Raw genomic sequence first — 17,671 nt, forward strand, 5'->3', positions numbered from 1 at the left:
TGAAACAAATCCATCATTAAGATGTTTTTAACTTCAAACCGTTGCTTCCTGCTAAAACACGAGTCCATAATCCATAATAACGCGTCCTCCAGTGAAAAAAATCCATCTTCTGTTTTCCTCTCACATCAAATCAAACCACGTATTTGTTTAGAGCTGTTTTGGCTTGTAAACGGCGCTTGATCTGTGCAGATTTCTCTCCTGATTCAGACCAGACCACATTTTCACTGTATAAAACATTATTATGGATTGAGGACTCATAATCGGAAATTTTGAAGTTAAAAATGTCTTAATGATGGATTTGTTTCAGCTGCTTTTGTCTTCTCCAGATGTGAACTGCTGGACTGGAGTGGTGTGGATTATTGTGATGTTTTTATCAGCTGTTTGGACTCTCATTCTGACGGCACCCATTCACTGCAGAGCAAGTGATGCAATGCTACATTTCTCCAAATCTGATGAAGAAACAAACTCCTCTACATCTCGGATGAACTGAGGGTGAGGACATTATCAGCCAATTAAAATTTTTAGATGAACTATTCCTTTAAGATATTAGGCAGATACACATTATTTTGAATGCTTTTGTGTTGGTTTGACTCCATTCTGCTGTGTTTTCTGTCAGTATTTCTGTCAGCTGTGTTCATGGTTCACCTGGTTCTGCTGCAGCCGGACTCTGACCAACACCATGGAAACGGTTCTGACCACCCTGGCACTTTGCTTTTACCCTTTACCCGGCTCCAAAACGCACAACAGGTGCATTATTTAGTGTCATAACTACACACCACTGAGTGCACAAACTTGTTAAAGACTCCTTTTTTTTTTCTGCTCTCTCCTCATCAGCTGGAAGTATTTGTCTCTGGTGTCGCTGGCCATCGTTGTCCGTCCCACAGCTCTGATCGTCTGGCTTCCTCTGCTCTTCTATCATTTCTGCATGGAAAAGCACAAGCTGAAGCTCATCACACAGCGATGCTTTCCCATTGCGTAAATGTTGCATTTGTTTCCACTTGTAATTTACAGTCTGGATGCTGCTGGCGATAATCGGTGTTAGTCTCCTGTATATTCACTGATGTTTCCATCATCTGCGCAGGGCTCTTGCATTGGGTGTCTCAACACTAATAGACTCCGTGTTCTATGGAAAGGTATTTTTTTTATTTTATTCACATACTTAAATTGTGTATTGTTACTTGTATACTTATAATGTGTTTAGTTCTAGTGAACAAAAAGCCTAAAACAACAAATGTATTTTTCTTTATTTTGAGTGAAATAGATGCTCAGGTCATATTTCAACCCAACAAAAGGACAAACTAGTGTTATTTTAGTATTATTTATATACTATTATAGTATTTATTTAATATTTTAAATTCACTATATACACATCAGTTTTCATTTTCAAATTTTTATTAGTTTGTATTTTTAATTGTTTTTATTATTTCTATGTAGCTTTTTTTATTTCAGTTTTAGTAATTGCAGCATTTAAATTTTTTTGTTTTTGTCTAAATATACGTTTTTTAACTTTATATTTTATTTTAATTCAGCTTTTTCAATTTTTTTTCCCAGCTTATTTTTAATAAACAATGTTTTTTTTAAGGTCATAGTTTTAGTTAATAACAGACATGAATAAGGAACTGCACTTTTCATAAAAATAATAAATTATGACGTGTTACTACTAAAAATGTATAGAAGTTTAAAAATGTTACCAAAAAAAAAAAAAAGTCAACATCTGGACGCTTCATGGTAAAAAGAATTAGGTGGTTAATTGTCATTATGCAAAATTATAATTTGTGGGTTAAATATGCACTGGACATGTTCTTTAGTCTTCATGTGATTCCCACTTTTAGATCTTTTTTAATAAAAGCAAGAAGCTTTCAGGCATAGACAGAAGTGTGAAGTTCATGTATCACCATCATTACCCTCACGTTGTCTGTATTTCTGAAGTGGATCCTGGTCCAGTGGAACTTCCTGAAGTTTAACGTGCTGCACAATGTGGCCGAGTTTTACGGAGCTCATCCGTGGCACTGGTACTTCACTCAGGGTCTGCCGGTCGTGCTCGGCCCGCACCTTCCTCTCTTCCTGCACGGATGTTCACTGGCTACCAAAAAGCACAGAATCCTGCTGATAACCGTCTTATGGACTACAGCCATTTACAGGTGCACCGAGACACAACACATATACAGAGATAGCATTGGACGAGCATGCAAAAATCTATTTTATTTAGCTCATTAAATGTGTTTTTGCAGTTTGCTTGCACACAAGGAGTTCCGGTTTGTTTATCCAGTGCTGCCATTCTGTATGATATTTAGCGGTGAGTGCATGAACATTTAGCCGTTTGTGTAGATTTGAAAGCATTCTGAAGGTGTTCACGTGCTTGCACTGACAGGCATGTCTTTAGCGAAGATGCAAGCGTGGAGGAAACCTGCTGCTGCTGCCCTGCTGCTCTTCAATCTGATTCCTGCATTATACACGGGTTTAATTCACCAGCGTGGATCTCTGGACGTCATGCATGACCTGCAGCAACTGTGTGACGTCCGCGAGTCTCAGAACTCGCCTGAGCTGCTGTTCCTCATGCCGTGTCACTCCACACCACTCTACAGGTAACCATCTACATCGAAAATAATTGCGGTACTCTTTGAAGTACTTTTTAAACTATGGTGCATTAACTCTGTAAAGCCTGACATATGAAATAATAAAAACATTTTATTTTATTAAATGGAGCAGTTTGAAACTTTAGACAAAATAATTTTAAAAAATTGAATATGCATGTGTATCATATTTGATACATCAGGCTTTTATGGCTCATATAGTCTGATATAGTGAGAATATGTAGTAAAAAGATCTCAATATTATTCAAAGGGCCAAACGGAGCAAAAATATGCAATTTGGTGCAGACGCTGATATTTATAAAGTAAGATGAAATTCTGATGCTTCTAATGTAAATCAGTGAGATCTTTATAACAGTGCAGCAGATAGTTACATAAAATGATATAAATATTATCTCCAATAATGGATAATCTCCAAAATGCATTATATGTATTGTCTCCAATAATGGATAATCTCCCAAATGCATTATATCTTTTCATAAATAATTGTAACTATTGTAATATTTAAAATGCATTTTAATATCGGCAGATTCCTTGTTGCATCTGAAATCGGTTGTTTGCCAAGTGTTTCAATGCATTATACATTCTAAAGGTGTGAAAGTGAATAGATAAGAATTATAATGTATCATAACTGTAGTTATAATTATGAGATCATACATTGCATTATAAGGTGCATTACAAGGCATAATTAATGCATTAAAAATGAATTACAATGCATTATATATGAAGGCTATCACTCTCTTTTATGATCAAAGATCTGCAGTTTCAAAACATATAATGCAGTGCAGTAACAGTTGAGATGAACAAACAAACGTTCCTTTAAAAGCCTGATGATCAGATTTGATACTCAGATGGTGAATCAAGTAAACTTAAGCTGCTTCAGTCCAGTAAGTGTTCATCTGGAAATACTACTAACAGTATCTTAGGATATTCTTAAGTTTACCTGATAAAAATCAGTCAAGATTTGACAGCAGAAAGACACGTGAAGCTCCAGCTGAAGCTGGACGTTTGTACAATTACACTAAAAGAGCATTAACTGGATAAAAAAACTCTAAACTCTCAATCAGACAGAAGGCGTGCAGTAGATTGTATGCGACAGGTTTAACAGTAAAGTTTGATCATGTTGATCATTTAGAGGCGCGTCCAGTAACTTTATAGGGTTAAAGCAATAAGAGGCTGGTTGCACTTATGTTTTGCAGTCACCTGCACTGTCCCCTCAAACTGCGGTTCCTAGAGTGTCCACCAGATCTCACGGGAAATGAGGAGTATGTGGATGAAGCAGACGTGTTCTTCTCCAACCCTCTTCACTGGCTCAGAACGTCCTTCCCATCTCAGTCCAAGCTGCCTTCACATATAGTGCTGTTCGACTGCCTGGAGAAGGTAACAGATCCAAAACAGTGAAGTGCAGTCACATCACTAAAATGATATATGCACACTAAAGTTCAATACTTACTTTTAGAGGTTTGATCAAATACCGAGTTTGTTTCTTCCTCTTTCAGGAGATTTCATCATTCCTGGAGGAAAACCGATTTGCCAAAAAAGCTGAAATATTCCACACTCATTTTCCCGAAGGTCGCGTGGGACGGAACATATTAATATACACGAGAGGATCTGAACTGAAGACTAAATAAAGTTACTTTTTTTTCCCTCAAACTTATGTAAAGAGTTTTGTTACAGTCTTTTTCGTTTTTCCAGTGTAAGATCCTGATCTTTTTCAGCTCAAAGCAGGAGGACAATCATCAGTGAAGCAGTGAAAGACTTTTATTCTAGACTTTAAGTGCAACATTAAGCAGTTTAAGTGCATTTGTGTTCAATTACATTAGAGCCGTTTCCAAACAAGGAATGTCATTTAGCCGATAGCCACACAGACAAGAAAAAGAGGGAAAAATAGTGCACTAACAAGTGCAGATTGAAAGTAAATCTTAAATCATACCTTCTACTGATTTGCATGTTCCAAGAAAACTGGTACAGCAGAAACCGGTCAAACCAGATTACTTCAGTTATTTTTATAATGTTTTCCTTATTCTTCCAAATCTACTGAACTTACTGAAATAATTTCAATATAATGCATTTTGTTTGGTTATTTGGTCCTAAGCAAAATTAAACATACGTTTCAGTTTTTTGTTTAGAAACATTAATAATTAATTAAAATGCAACAAAACAAAGTGCTTTTTTTTTTGTTTTTGGTAAGTAATCCAAATCAAAATAATTCGCACATTTGATGATCAGATTTGATACTCAGATGGTGAATCAAGTAACTTAAGCTGCTTCAGTCCAGTAAGTGTTCATCTGGAAATACTACTAACAGTATCTTAGGATATTCTTAAGTTTACCTGATAAAAATCAGTCAAGATTTGACAGCAGAAAGACACGTGAAGCTCCAGCTGAAGCTGGACGTTTGTACAATTACACTAAAAGAGCATTAACTGGATAAAAAAACTCTAAACTCTCAATCAGACAGAAGGCGTGCAGTAGATTGTATGCGACAGGTTTAACAGTAAAGTTTGATCATGTTGATCATTTAGAGGCGCGTCCAGTAACTTTATAGGGTTAAAGCAATAAGAGGCTGGTTGCACTTATGTTTTGCAGTCACCTGCACTGTCCCCTCAAACTGCGGTTCCTGGAGTGTCCACCAGATCTCACGGGAAATGAGGAGTATGTGGATGAAGCAGACGTGTTCTTCTCCAACCCTCTTCACTGGCTCAGAACGTCCTTCCCATCTCAGTCCAAGCTGCCTTCACATATAGTGCTGTTCGACTGCCTGGAGAAGGTAACAGATCCAAAACAGTGAAGTGCAGTCACATCACTAAAATGATATATGCACACTAAAGTTCAATACTTACTTTTAGAGGTTTGATCAAATACCGAGTTTGTTTCTTCCTCTTTCAGGAGATTTCATCATTCCTGGAGGAAAACCGATTTGCCAAAAAAGCTGAAATATTCCACACTCATTTTCCCGAAGGTCGCGTGGGACGGAACATATTAATATACACGAGAGGATCTGAACTGAAGACTAAATAAAGTTACTTTTTTTTCCCTCAAACTTATGTAAAGAGTTTTGTTACAGTCTTTTTCGTTTTTCCAGTGTAAGATCCTGATCTTGATAATTATTAAAGTTGCCAAAGGGAATGTGTTGTAGATAGGGTTGCAAAGCGGAAAAAAAAAACTTTTCTCCAAAAGTTTCTGAAAATTCCTAAAATTTACAAAAAAAATCCCGGAAATTTTCAAAAATTTCTGGAACGTTTTTACAACCCTAGTTGAAAGAACGTTTAAAAACACATTACTGAATAATTTAACAATGTCTTTAATAAAAAACATATTAAGCAGGCAACAGTAAATGAGGGGCGGAGCTTAATTAAGGATCAATTCCAAATAAATAAAATACAGTCATATGCAAATTATGCTGAGTTAAGCCTCGTACACACCGGGACGATTATCGCGCGCGCTTATCGCCGACGTTTTTCAATGCGTCTTTTGTGTTCATACCCAAGTGATTTTCGCAGGCGATGAGCCGAGTGAATGTGCAAATTCACTCCCTGACATTAGATGGCGCTTAATGAAAAACAGCAATACCCCGGTACACATCGCATCCTATTTGATCTGCAATTCCTCTCCATAACAACTCCCTCTTATCGAGATTTTTGTAGTCGCTGTTGCAGCTCTACATTCATCTTGCCTCGGTGCATCTTGGTCTACTTACTTCCTCTTTGTCGTTAGGTATCAATGTGTGCTCGGCAAGACCGTTTTGTGCTTGAGCGCCACCAAGTCATGTTTTACTGTAACTTCAGCAGCTCCAGGCATGTGAACAAAAGCGCCAATCTCATTGGTCGGCCAGTTTTTAACGCGGCGCGTCAAACCAAAAAAACGAGCCAGAGGCGTTTTTTTTTTTTTAAATGACGCTTTTACGCCTCGCGTTTTGCACATCGGTGTGCACACTCACATTGGCGCCCTTTGTTTAGTCACGAGGCATTAAACGCCGGCGATAATCGCGCGCGATATTCGTCCCGGTGTGAACAAGCCTTTAGATTATAATTTCACTATCTGGATCTCTGAATAAGATTATTTTGACATCACAAAACAGCTTACCTCGGCCCAAAGTATTTTAGATACGTATCTCCAAATATGTGGCGGTATATGTAGTCGTCCAGATCCTCAAACACGTCGTCGCTGAGGCTGTGATATTCGTCTATTTCCTCGAGGTAATCCTCAACGCCGCTGACAAAGTCCGTAAACAGCATCTGGTCGTGGATGAAGACGCCGTTATAGAAGAAATTATCGATGAAGCTCTCCAGCTCCCTCCAGTGGTGGAAATGTCCGACTTCTTTCTGCAAATAGCTGCGCAGGAGCTCGTTAAACTCATCGGCGCGGATGGGATCCATGGCCTTGTTAAACAGACTCATGGACTCCTGATAGGCGCAGTCGAACACTCCAGAACAGCCTTTGGGCGGCGTTTTCTGTCCCATGGTGCTGTGGTCTCTCTGAGCGCCGGGTTTGCGCGTGTTGCGATCAGCGTGAACGGAGTCGCTGGTTGATTTGCGAGGATGTCGGTGTAAAGGTTTCTGCGGCTGCCAGTCTTCGGCACGCTTGTTTCCTTGCTCCTGCTTAAACGTGTGATGCTCGGGTTTGGCGTCGTGAAACCTCTTTTCATGGCTGAAGACATTCGAGGCGGAGTCTTTAAAATGCCTGAACGTCGATTTAACGGAGTCTGAAAACTTCCGGAGGTTTTCCTTAACCGCCTCTTTGGCTTTCTTGATCTGCTCCTTGTGATGGTGCACAAACTCCTTCGTGGAGTTCTTCACAGCGTCTAAGGTTTCCTTCACTTTTCCCAGCATCCCATCCTTGGGAATCTTGGTCTTGACGTCCCTGTCGCCCTTCGCTCTCTCCTCCTTCGACTCCACGTACAGTCTCTCCCAAAGATCGGAGCGCTGCTGCTCGAACTTCAGCTTGTTCTCGAGCTCCTGAAGTCGCGCCTGCAGTTCTTCGGTCTCGGGATCCGTCTTGCCCTCGACGTCCTCCTCTTTTCTTATTTCCTCCAGTTCCTCCTTGAGCTTGTCGGTCACCATGCGCTCTTTATCGAGCTCTTTTTTATCAGCAAAATTCAGTCCCAAAAGCGTGTGAGATATGGGGAAAAGGCTAAATGTATTTTACAAAAGTTTTTGGCATCAATTTAATTTAGGTGTTTTTGACATCTAATAGCACTCCATACATGCAAAAATGATCCAAAAAAAAATATTAAGTGGTTATATTTCTTAAAAGATCATTGTAAAAAAAACACTCACCGTAGAAGTGCCCGAAGCCCATGCTGATGGCGATGAGCAGCGCTAGCAGGATGCATCTGTTCAGGGTGCTGCTGACGGGACCCTGATCCTGACGAGCAGCGAGGCCATCCGGATAGACTGCTACCCCCTCAACAGCCTGATGTAGAATCACACATTTCAGAACATGCACAATTAATGTTGGTGCTGAGATAGCTGACTAACATAAATGAGCTTGTGTGGAAAATGCAAGAATGATTTAAGAAAACATTGGCTAATGTGTTGCATCAAATATGTCCATCGTTTCCAGCCAAAGTATTTTTATTTTTTATTAAATATTTTTAATTATGAATTTATATTTATTGGTATCATTATTATATCTTTGAATAAAAATATTATCTATTTATATTAAAAACAGTGCAGTACACTAAATTATTTGTAAGTCATTTCAATAAATGAGTATTTAACCATTTAACCATGAGTAAAACCATAAACCATTTGAAATAAAATAAACTTTTAATTAAATTAAATTAAATTAAAAACCTTAAACTTAGTTGGCTAAGCCAGGGAATATTTTTGATTTTCATTTAGATTAACTTGATGCATTAAAATAACTAAAACTGAATATATATATATATATATATATAATAAAAAAAAACAATTACAAAATTACAAATTCAACTAAAACTAAAACTACAATTACACTAAAAACTAAAATTACAATTAAAAAAAAAATGTACTGAAAAAAAAACATCTTTTTATATTAGGATTGTTTTTCAAGTGAAAGCATGTTAATGAATTTATATCTTTCATGTAGTAACAACATTATTAGTTGCAAATTAAAACACCTAAAGTATTATGTTAAAGTAAAATGTTAAAAAAAGAATAATAAAATAAAAACTATTAGTAATTGTATTGTGCTCATATCTAATCTGTATTGAGTAGATGCTGGAGTAATGAGTTGTTTTGAGACGCAGCACCTCCTCCTGTCTCCTGTGGGGCTCCTGCGGGTCTCCAGGCTCTGAGCCGGCGGTGCTCCTCCTCACTCTGCGTCTCCTCAACACAGGACTGGCCTTCACCTCACCCTCCTCATCCTCACTGCTACTGTTACCGCCGTCTCGCTGCACAGGCTGATCCGCTGGGAACACTGAGTACGGATAAACACACACAACCCAGAGGAATTAATACACACACACACACACACATACACACATACATACACACATACACATACATGGTGCTGACGTCCCATTGACGTCTGTTGTTCTTAAATGAAGCGAATTATAATTACCACTGGGAAGTGTGAAATAAATAAACAGCAGTAAATAACAATAGCAATAAATACTCAGCAATAGATAAATAAATAGCAATCAATAAACAAGCAAACAAATAAATAAATAAATACATAGAAATAAGTAAATACATAAATAAACGGCAATAAGCAAGTAAGTAAATAAATAAATAAATATCAACAAGTAAGCAAATAAATAAATAGCAATATGTACATGACTGGAAAAATAAATAGCAATAAGTAAACTAAAATAAATAAATAGTAAAAGTATTAATAATAATAGTATTAATAAAAATAAACAGCAGTAATAAATTAATAATAAATTAATAAAATTAATTCTAAATTAAAATTGTATAAAATTAATAGAGAGCAATAAGTAAATAATTAAAAAGAAATAAGTTAATAAAATGAATAAATAGCAATATGTGAACGAATGAATAAATGAATAGCAGTAGATAAATAGACAGATAAACAGATACATGAGATTTTGAGACATTATTTAGTCCCTTACCAGACTTACCAAAGGACCTGCAATGAAGGTTATGTGAGGTTTTACTTTAACTTTTTGGGGAACAAATAGCAAGACCTGCACACACACTCACTTTCTGACAAACGTCATGTGCAAAGATGTTTCCTGTAACTCATGTCTGCTCACTCACGGCAAACACATGCTCGCAAAACACATTTCACATGCCACGATGCAGACCTGTTTACGCTAGCGTAACGAGCTAATCGACTAGACCAGCACATGACTGCTCCAAAAACACAGCTGCAGGCCTAATGCTTTGTGAATGTCTGCTCTGTATTCTCTGTTAAGCTACTGTGTCAGCGTTAAGGGAAATACTTAACGGAAACACACCTGAAGGAACCAAGATCCTACAAACACTGATGAATATCAAATAAGTCAAACAAAAAGTATATTTAAAGATGAAAACAGCTGAAAACTAGAAAAGTTCTGTGGGATTTTTTTCACCGGTTTTATTGTCCAGCAGGTGAAAAATGTGAAAAATCAACCAATATTCAGAAAGTTCCCCAGCTCAAATTTTTGATTTGATTTGATTAATTTTTTTATGAAGAAAGAAAAACATAAATAGTGATTAAAGCCAACTAATTTTAATGTCGCATATGTATATTTACTGAGTTATCCACTATTTTGTAGATGTTTGGAGATTTGGAGACAAATTACATGAGGGTAAAAATGACTTTAGAATGACTGCAGCATAATTATGTTATTTTTCCACAGAGATTGGTTGATCTATTTGTAAAATCCGTTGAGTTTAGCAATCTTTGTTGCATTATATGCCAACGGTGACAGTTAAAAAATAGGAAAAGGCACTTTTCAAGTTTTTTTCCCCAGAGTTTGCATGTCTGTAACTCAAGAAGTATTAAAGATATCTTAATGCCGTTTTAGATTTTGGGTCTCAAGTTAAGAGTATTAATAGCATACTTTTCTTTCGGTATCTTCATTCTTCCCTGTATGGTTCAATTCCAGAGATATTGGGATCTCAATATGGTTGCAACAGTAAACGGTTAAAATTGTACACATTTTCAGTGGCCAAAAACTAAACGTGAAAATGGGTCAAATTCAACAATTTGGACTTCTGAGTCACATTGATATCCCCAAACATCTGGGATTGAATTACTTAGGGCCTTAAAAATGAAGATTACAAAACAAAAGTTTATTAAGAATTAAAATCTCAAAGGATATTAAGATACCTTTAATACTTCTTGAGTTACAGGCACGCAAACTTTGGAAAAAGGTTATTATTGGCACTCAGGCAGGTATGTTCTATGCAACTACTTTGATAGAGGGAAACAAGATACATTTCTAGTTTCAACATTATTTGTTCTTCAGACATTCCTCTTTAAAAGAAAAAAGTATCAGCCGTATGCAAAGTGACCCACATTTGGTCTTTGACCACTGAAAATGTGTACAATTTAACAATTTACTCAAGGAGCCACACTGAAATCCCTATATCTCTGGAAATGAAGCATATAGGGCCTCAAAAATTAAGATCCCAAAAGAAAACATTGTTAAGAACTGAAATATAAAAGGATATTTCGATATCTTTAATGCTTCTTGTGTTACAGGCATGCAAACAAAAACACAAGACATGCTTTCTCCAATTTTTGAACTGAGTTGAGACAGAATGACCCAACACTAATAGCTCACAGTCTAGTCGAGATATGGATTTATGACACATTTAATAGCATGCCGAAATGTAGGTCAAACAAACACATTAATGTGGCTTTTTCGCACACTTTACACGTGTTATTTACTCTCACAGCCATTGGCTGGGCGTTTCATCAGAATCTATTTTTGCCACATCACTCACAAACACGCTCAGGTCCTCAGAGCTTTATCAGCATGCTGATCACAACACGCTCACACTCCCATGTCAGAGCACCTGAGAGAGAGAGAGAGCTGTGCAGATGGCTGCCATATTCCCACAGCGTCCTGGAAAATCCCCATCCGCTCCAACACCAGTCTGCTGCCGCTCCGGGAGAGAGATCAACATGTCTTTGTGTCTTACAAGGGCGAATCTCATGAAAACTCATAAAAACGTGTGGGTCATATTCAACCGCAAAATCAAACAAAATTATATTTTGCATTAAATTTAAGCATTATATTATTATCATCATCACTATTATTAAGAATTATTAAAAAATGCATGGAAGCTTGTTTTTCGCCCATGGAATAAAAAATAAAAAAGGTAATTGCAACTTTTTATCTCACAATTCTGACTTTCTGAAAATTGCGAGATTGAATTGTGACTATTTTATATCTCACAATTCTGACTTGTCTTCTCAGAATTAGGAGTTTACATCTTGCAATTCTGACTATTTTTTTGAGAATTTAGAGATATAAATCATAATTGTGAGATATAAATTCGCTAAACTGAGAAAAAAAGTCTGAATTGTGAGATAAAAACATGTAATTGTGAGGAAAGTCTGAATTTTGAGATCAAAAAGTCGCAATTACCTTTTTTTATTTTAAATGCCTTTGTGGAAATGAGCTTGACTATTTTCTCAATTGCGAGTTTATATCTCCCGATTCACTTTTCTTCTTAGAATTACAAGTTTGCGAAATCTTGCAACTCGTAATTGCAAGGGAAAAAGTCAGAAATTTAAGACACAAGTCACAGTTACATTTTTTTTTTTTTTTATTCAATGGCAGAAACAATCTGAACTTTTTTCTTTTTATATCGCACAATTCAGTCTTTTCTTCTCAGAATTGTGAATTTATATCTACATGTAATTGTGAGTTTGTATCTTGCAATATCTCGTAAAAAGTCAGAATTGCAAAATATATATATATATATATATCACAATTACCTGTTTTTATTATTATTCTATGATGGAAATAAGCTTCTATCCACCTTATTTATCAATGCGGAAGTAAGCTGTTTTCTGTGAATGTGCGAGACTTGCTGTAGGGAAATAACGAGAAGAATAACAACGTGCAGTAAACGGTAAAACTGTTTGTGCTACAAACCAGTGTGTTCATAATTAAGATAATACATTAAAATAATATGGTAAGACACACCAATTTGCAATATCAAGCAGCGAAACGAGCTGTTTTTTTACAGTTAAAAATAGCTGGAAGTGGATAAAAATGAGTTTCTTTATGCAAAAATATTAACATTTAAGCATTACATGTCATTTCTGAAATATGACCCAAACATTTTTTTTTTACAGTTAAAAATAGCTGGAAGTGGATAGAAATTAGAGTTTCTTTATGCAAAAATATTAACATTTAAGCATTACATGTCATTTCTGAAATATGACCCAAACATTTCTTTATGAGATGAATCCATAAAATGAAAAACACGGACACAATGGGGCGATCAACACACCGGGAATTTCAGGGCATATTTCTAGGAAATTCTGAAACTTTCCCACCACGGCATCACCCTTTTTCAAGCAGCTTGGGAATTCCTCCAGTATTTTCAGGATAACAGGAGGTCACATATGTATAAAAAACATTCAAGCTCAAGTTCACCTGGAAAGCTCCTCTTTCCAACTTCGGAAACTTTGGAAATTGTAATTACGATGTAAAAAAAAAATGCATTGTGCAATTTCATATTTCTTTTTTTCTTTTTCACTTATTGACAAATACAGGAAGCTTGGTACAACAAAATGAAGAGCAAATGATGTACATTTGAAATGTGCTACTGATGCATATTTTATCTTTCTTGCACTACCGAAGAGAATCATGGGAAGTGTAGTTTTGCCACACAAGCTTGATATTTTATGCTAAAAATTGTGATATTTGATTTAGATTTGGACAAAAATTGTATTATTATTGTATTATTAATTGCTAAATAAAAATATTAAACCAAATAAGAAATATTAATATTGTAATATTTCACCATTAAGACAACAGATCATAAGCTGCTTATATAGATCATAAGTCTTGTTGTAATTTAGGGTTTTATTTCAGTTAATCATGCAGCCTTAGTTTTGTATGCTCAATCGCTATCTTTCTCAACATGATTCTTTTCTTTAATTCATCTTTAATTCCACTGCTAATTAGGACATTCATTCGCATGTAAGCATCTTTTCCACTCACTTGTCTCGGACTCTCTAAACGTGTACTGGCTGCTCGACGAGCTTCCGAGATAGAGCTCCTCACTTCCTGCTTCCTCCTCCGCCTCCTTAGCAACAGGCTCCTCCCACGCGTCAATCTCCGCCTCCTGAGAGTCCGCCAGGGTGATGATGTCAGAGTTCTCACTGGAGGAGCAAAGGGTCACATGTTCTTCTCCACCCGCCTGCAAGAAAACACAAATGGCACTTCTTTAAGCCTTTAGATTCCTCTCTGCAGAACAATAACACTCGACAGGAGGTCATTTTCAGGCTTAATCACACCTCTTGGGCCGGTTCCGCCTCCTCTCTCAGTGTGAGGTCTAGTGAAGACTCTCCCAAACTCTCCTCACCCTGCTTGGCTGAAAAAACAAGCTCAAATATTTCAAACTTGTTTGACCACTTTACATATTCATCCTTTCCCTCTTGTGTGCTGATGACACACATGATAAACCACACATTAATACTGCATTCTACATCAGCTGTAATCATTAAATTCATGCCACAAAACCTGCCCTCTCAAACAACATAAATAGTTTTGTGTTTATTAATTTTACGTGGCACAATGCGTGACATCCTCACCATCAGGTACGTCCAGAGCGTGGCTAACCGCTCCATCCTCACACTCTCCGGCGTAATCCGGCCCCAGATTTTCAATATCCGAACCCTATAAAACACACACACACACACACACACACACACAGTCACTATGGCTTAACTTTAAAAGTGTTAAGCTTTTAAAAGTAAGTATTTGCTTAAGAAACAGTATAAAAAACAGTGAAGTGAAAAACAACTTGCATATATTTATATAATTTGTGTGTGTGTGTGTATATGCATACAGTATATTTAATTTATAAATGTTTGTATTTTTATTTTTTTTTATAATTTTTTATTAAAAAGTGTCATATTTCAATCCAAAATATAAAAAAAGAGTATCAATCAAAAATGTGCAAATGTGCTTCATTGTCATGAAAATAATGTATAAATTTACATTACATTATAAATACATTACACTCTCACAATCATATTTCAAAATATTTTAACCCAAAATTTAAAAAAAGTATCTAATGAGTATCAATCAATCAAAAAATATGGAAATGTGCTTTATTGTCATAAAAATAATGCCAAATTGCAAAAAAAAAAAAAAAAGTCCTAAAAATAGGCTTAATTTTCTTTACGCAAAATATAATTTATTATTTCTATTTTTAGATTTAGGAGTAAAATATGACCCAGATGTGTTCTTCACCCAGCAGAGGATTGTACAAGAATAACTCCCAAAAAGCATTTATACTGAGATTAGAAGTAAACCCGATGGGTAACGAGCCAAGCAATAAAATGTGAATCACCTCATTACTAATGACTGTCCATCCGCAGGACGACTCCGTGTCACTGGAGCTGTCGGACATCTCTCAGCCAGCTACAGGACAAAAATAACCACAACAGAAACATGGACTGTTACTCCCGAGGGGGAAAACACACACACATTCGGCTATGCAAGGTTTGCAAACTGCATTATTTCAAGTCTCATCCTACATTGTTGTCCTCTGTAATGAATGCTCATTTATGGGATGGAAATGTCAGGTTGACCCTGTCACTGGGAAATGATTATTATGCTTTTGCAGAAGCCGTACGAACAGAGGTCTCCATAAACAAGAAGAATTACAGACACAATAAAGAAACTTCTCATATAGATCTGACAGTAACACTGAAATCTGATGCATTCTGGTTTAACTTCATGCTAAACTTTTTTTAACCCCATAAAACACTGCATTCAATATGCAAGAGTTCATGAAAAGTCCGTCACAGCACGCAGGTCTGGAAAGGCGCGAGGGAGTAAATCATGTCAGAGCTTTCATTTCGAGGTGAACCGAGATCTGAGTCAAAACTATCATCTGGTTGTTTCACTGGTTTGTTTTTCAGGAAGAGCTAGCAAAAATAACACACTCTGGTTTGTTAACCATCCAAAAAAGCAGAAGAACTGAGCCATTGCACACATATAACATCATCCAAACAAAACCACTGAACACCGAAACGCTTTAACAGATCTTAATGAGTGCAAAAGCATCTGATTCATGATATTTAGGTGCGTGTTAGTGTTATAGATCTGAAGCTTTCAAACTGACCACAAAGGAGTGCTGGAGGGTCCATGGAAATATGTAATAAATAAATAAATAAATAAAATCTAACTAAATTTGATTTAAATAAATAAATAAAAGAGGGTCCATAGAAATATGTAAAATAAAAAATTTAATTAATTAATTAAATCTAACTAAATTTGATTTAAATAAATAAATAAATAAAAAGAGGGTCCATGGAAATATGTAAAAAATAAATAAATACATAAAATCTAACTAAATTTGATTTAAATAAATAAATAAAAGAGGGTCCGTGGAAATATGTAAAATAAATAATTTAATTAATTAAATCTAGCTAAATTTGATTTAAATAAATAAATAAATAAAAAGAGGGTCCATGGAAATATGTAAAAAATAAATAAATACATAAAATCTAACTAAATTTGATTTAAATAAATAAATAAAAGAGGGTCCGTGGAAATATGTAAAATAAATAATTTAATTAATTAATTAAATCTAACTAAATTTGATTTAAATAAATAAAAACATTAAATCTAACTAAATTAGTTTTAAATAAATAAATAAAAATATTAAATCTAATTCAATTTGATTTAATTAAATAAATAAAAAGATTAAATGGAACTAAATTTGAATTCAATAAATAAACAAATGGCTAACAATCAAATAAATAAAATGTTATTTAATACATCTCACAGTGCTATAGAGTCATTAAATCTAACTAAATTAGTTTTAAATAAATAAATAAAAATATTAAATCTAATTAAATTTGATTTAATTAAATAAATAAAAAGATTAAATGGAACTAAATTTGAATTCAATAAATAAACAAATGGCTAACAATAAAATAAATAAAATGTTATTTAATACATCTCACAGTGCTATAGAGTGAGTAGACGAATGTAATTACATGACATAACAGAAACTAAATATTTTCAAATAATATTTTACACTTATTTATAATTATTATATTATATATATAATATATTTTTCACAGTATTAATTGAGTCTTTATTCATGAAAATATATAGCTGCCTTTTACATTTTAGGATGGGGGTCCCTGGGACGAGGATGCTCATATTTAGGGGTCTGTAACATCTACAAAATACACAGATTAATAGATGATGCAAAAAAATAACTTCTTTGATTCTGTTCTACGACAATATGGTTTATGCTAAAACAGAGAGCTACATAAACACGACAACTGCTGAGCGATTATTATTGCAGAATGCGTCTTATTTCATCTTTTTCAGGCAAATAAAATCGAGGCAGGAGATTGCATAATCTAAAATTAGATTTAAAACGCCCAAAACTCAACATTTGATTCAGTGCGTGAACTGTTGAAATGCCAAACACTGACTCTAACAGCCACACAGTAAAATATGAATGGGTCTCTTTAGTCTGTCAGTCCTGCTAAAGGTGGCTTTAAACTGCATTAGGTGCATTGGATGTTGCCCTTACCTGTTTTAGAGGTAAACCTCAGCGAAAGAAAAGAAGAAGGCAAACGTCCTCTGCGTAAACCTCTCCAACTGAGCCAAAACATCAACAGTGCGCTACACGGACAACAACACGGCGGCGGCTGCCGAGAGGAAGATGCATGGGAGTTGTAGTTTTACACGTCATCGTCCCCTCGTTACCGCCTTAACATTCTAGAACTCTGAAAACTACATTTCCCATGACTCCCTCTAGCGGCGGCACAGGCTAACGCATCCCGTGAGTGACTCAGAATTTTATAAAGCGTCTCTGTTTGCGTGGCTGCTGGTTTGTTTAATCTGTTTAACAGCGATTCCGACGTTTACATTTAATTTCCGGACAAATCTAGTCGATCGTAGGTTGAAATTATAGTTTTGTGTGCCT

General features: G+C 35.6%; 2 protein-coding genes across 2 annotated transcripts in view; one reads left to right on the plus strand and one right to left on the minus strand.

Moving 5' to 3' along the window:
- Positions 1 to 4,782, plus strand: part of pigb (phosphatidylinositol glycan anchor biosynthesis, class B) — a 7,082-nt gene extending 2,300 nt beyond the window's left edge. Inside the window, 8 exon segments of the mRNA XM_016292277.1 lie at positions 617 to 747; positions 835 to 975; positions 1,082 to 1,133; positions 1,930 to 2,141; positions 2,232 to 2,296; positions 2,372 to 2,585; positions 3,791 to 3,971; positions 4,091 to 4,782. Coding sequence (XP_016147763.1) covers positions 617 to 747; positions 835 to 975; positions 1,082 to 1,133; positions 1,930 to 2,141; positions 2,232 to 2,296; positions 2,372 to 2,585; positions 3,791 to 3,971; positions 4,091 to 4,222 — 1,128 coding nt within the window. The 3' untranslated portion in view covers positions 4,223 to 4,782.
- Positions 4,783 to 6,590: 1,808 nt separating this feature from the next.
- Positions 6,591 to 17,397, minus strand: LOC107600896 (cell cycle progression protein 1-like). Its single transcript, XM_016292876.1, has 8 exons — positions 17,276 to 17,397; positions 15,068 to 15,138; positions 14,304 to 14,388; positions 14,007 to 14,083; positions 13,711 to 13,909; positions 8,827 to 8,993; positions 7,867 to 8,006; positions 6,591 to 7,724 (listed from the first exon to the last, which is right to left on the minus strand). Exons 2-8 carry the CDS (start codon positions 15,125 to 15,127, stop codon positions 6,674 to 6,676), a joined length of 1,779 nt encoding a protein of 592 aa, XP_016148362.1. The 5' UTR covers positions 15,128 to 15,138; positions 17,276 to 17,397; the 3' UTR covers positions 6,591 to 6,673.
- Positions 17,398 to 17,671: the final 274 nt, after the last annotated feature.

This window comes from Sinocyclocheilus grahami, unplaced genomic scaffold (assembly GCF_001515645.1).
Source record: "Sinocyclocheilus grahami isolate Dianchi unplaced genomic scaffold, SAMN03320097.WGS_v1.1 scaffold14.1, whole genome shotgun sequence".
NCBI classification, from domain to species: Eukaryota; Metazoa; Chordata; class Actinopteri; order Cypriniformes; family Cyprinidae; genus Sinocyclocheilus; species Sinocyclocheilus grahami.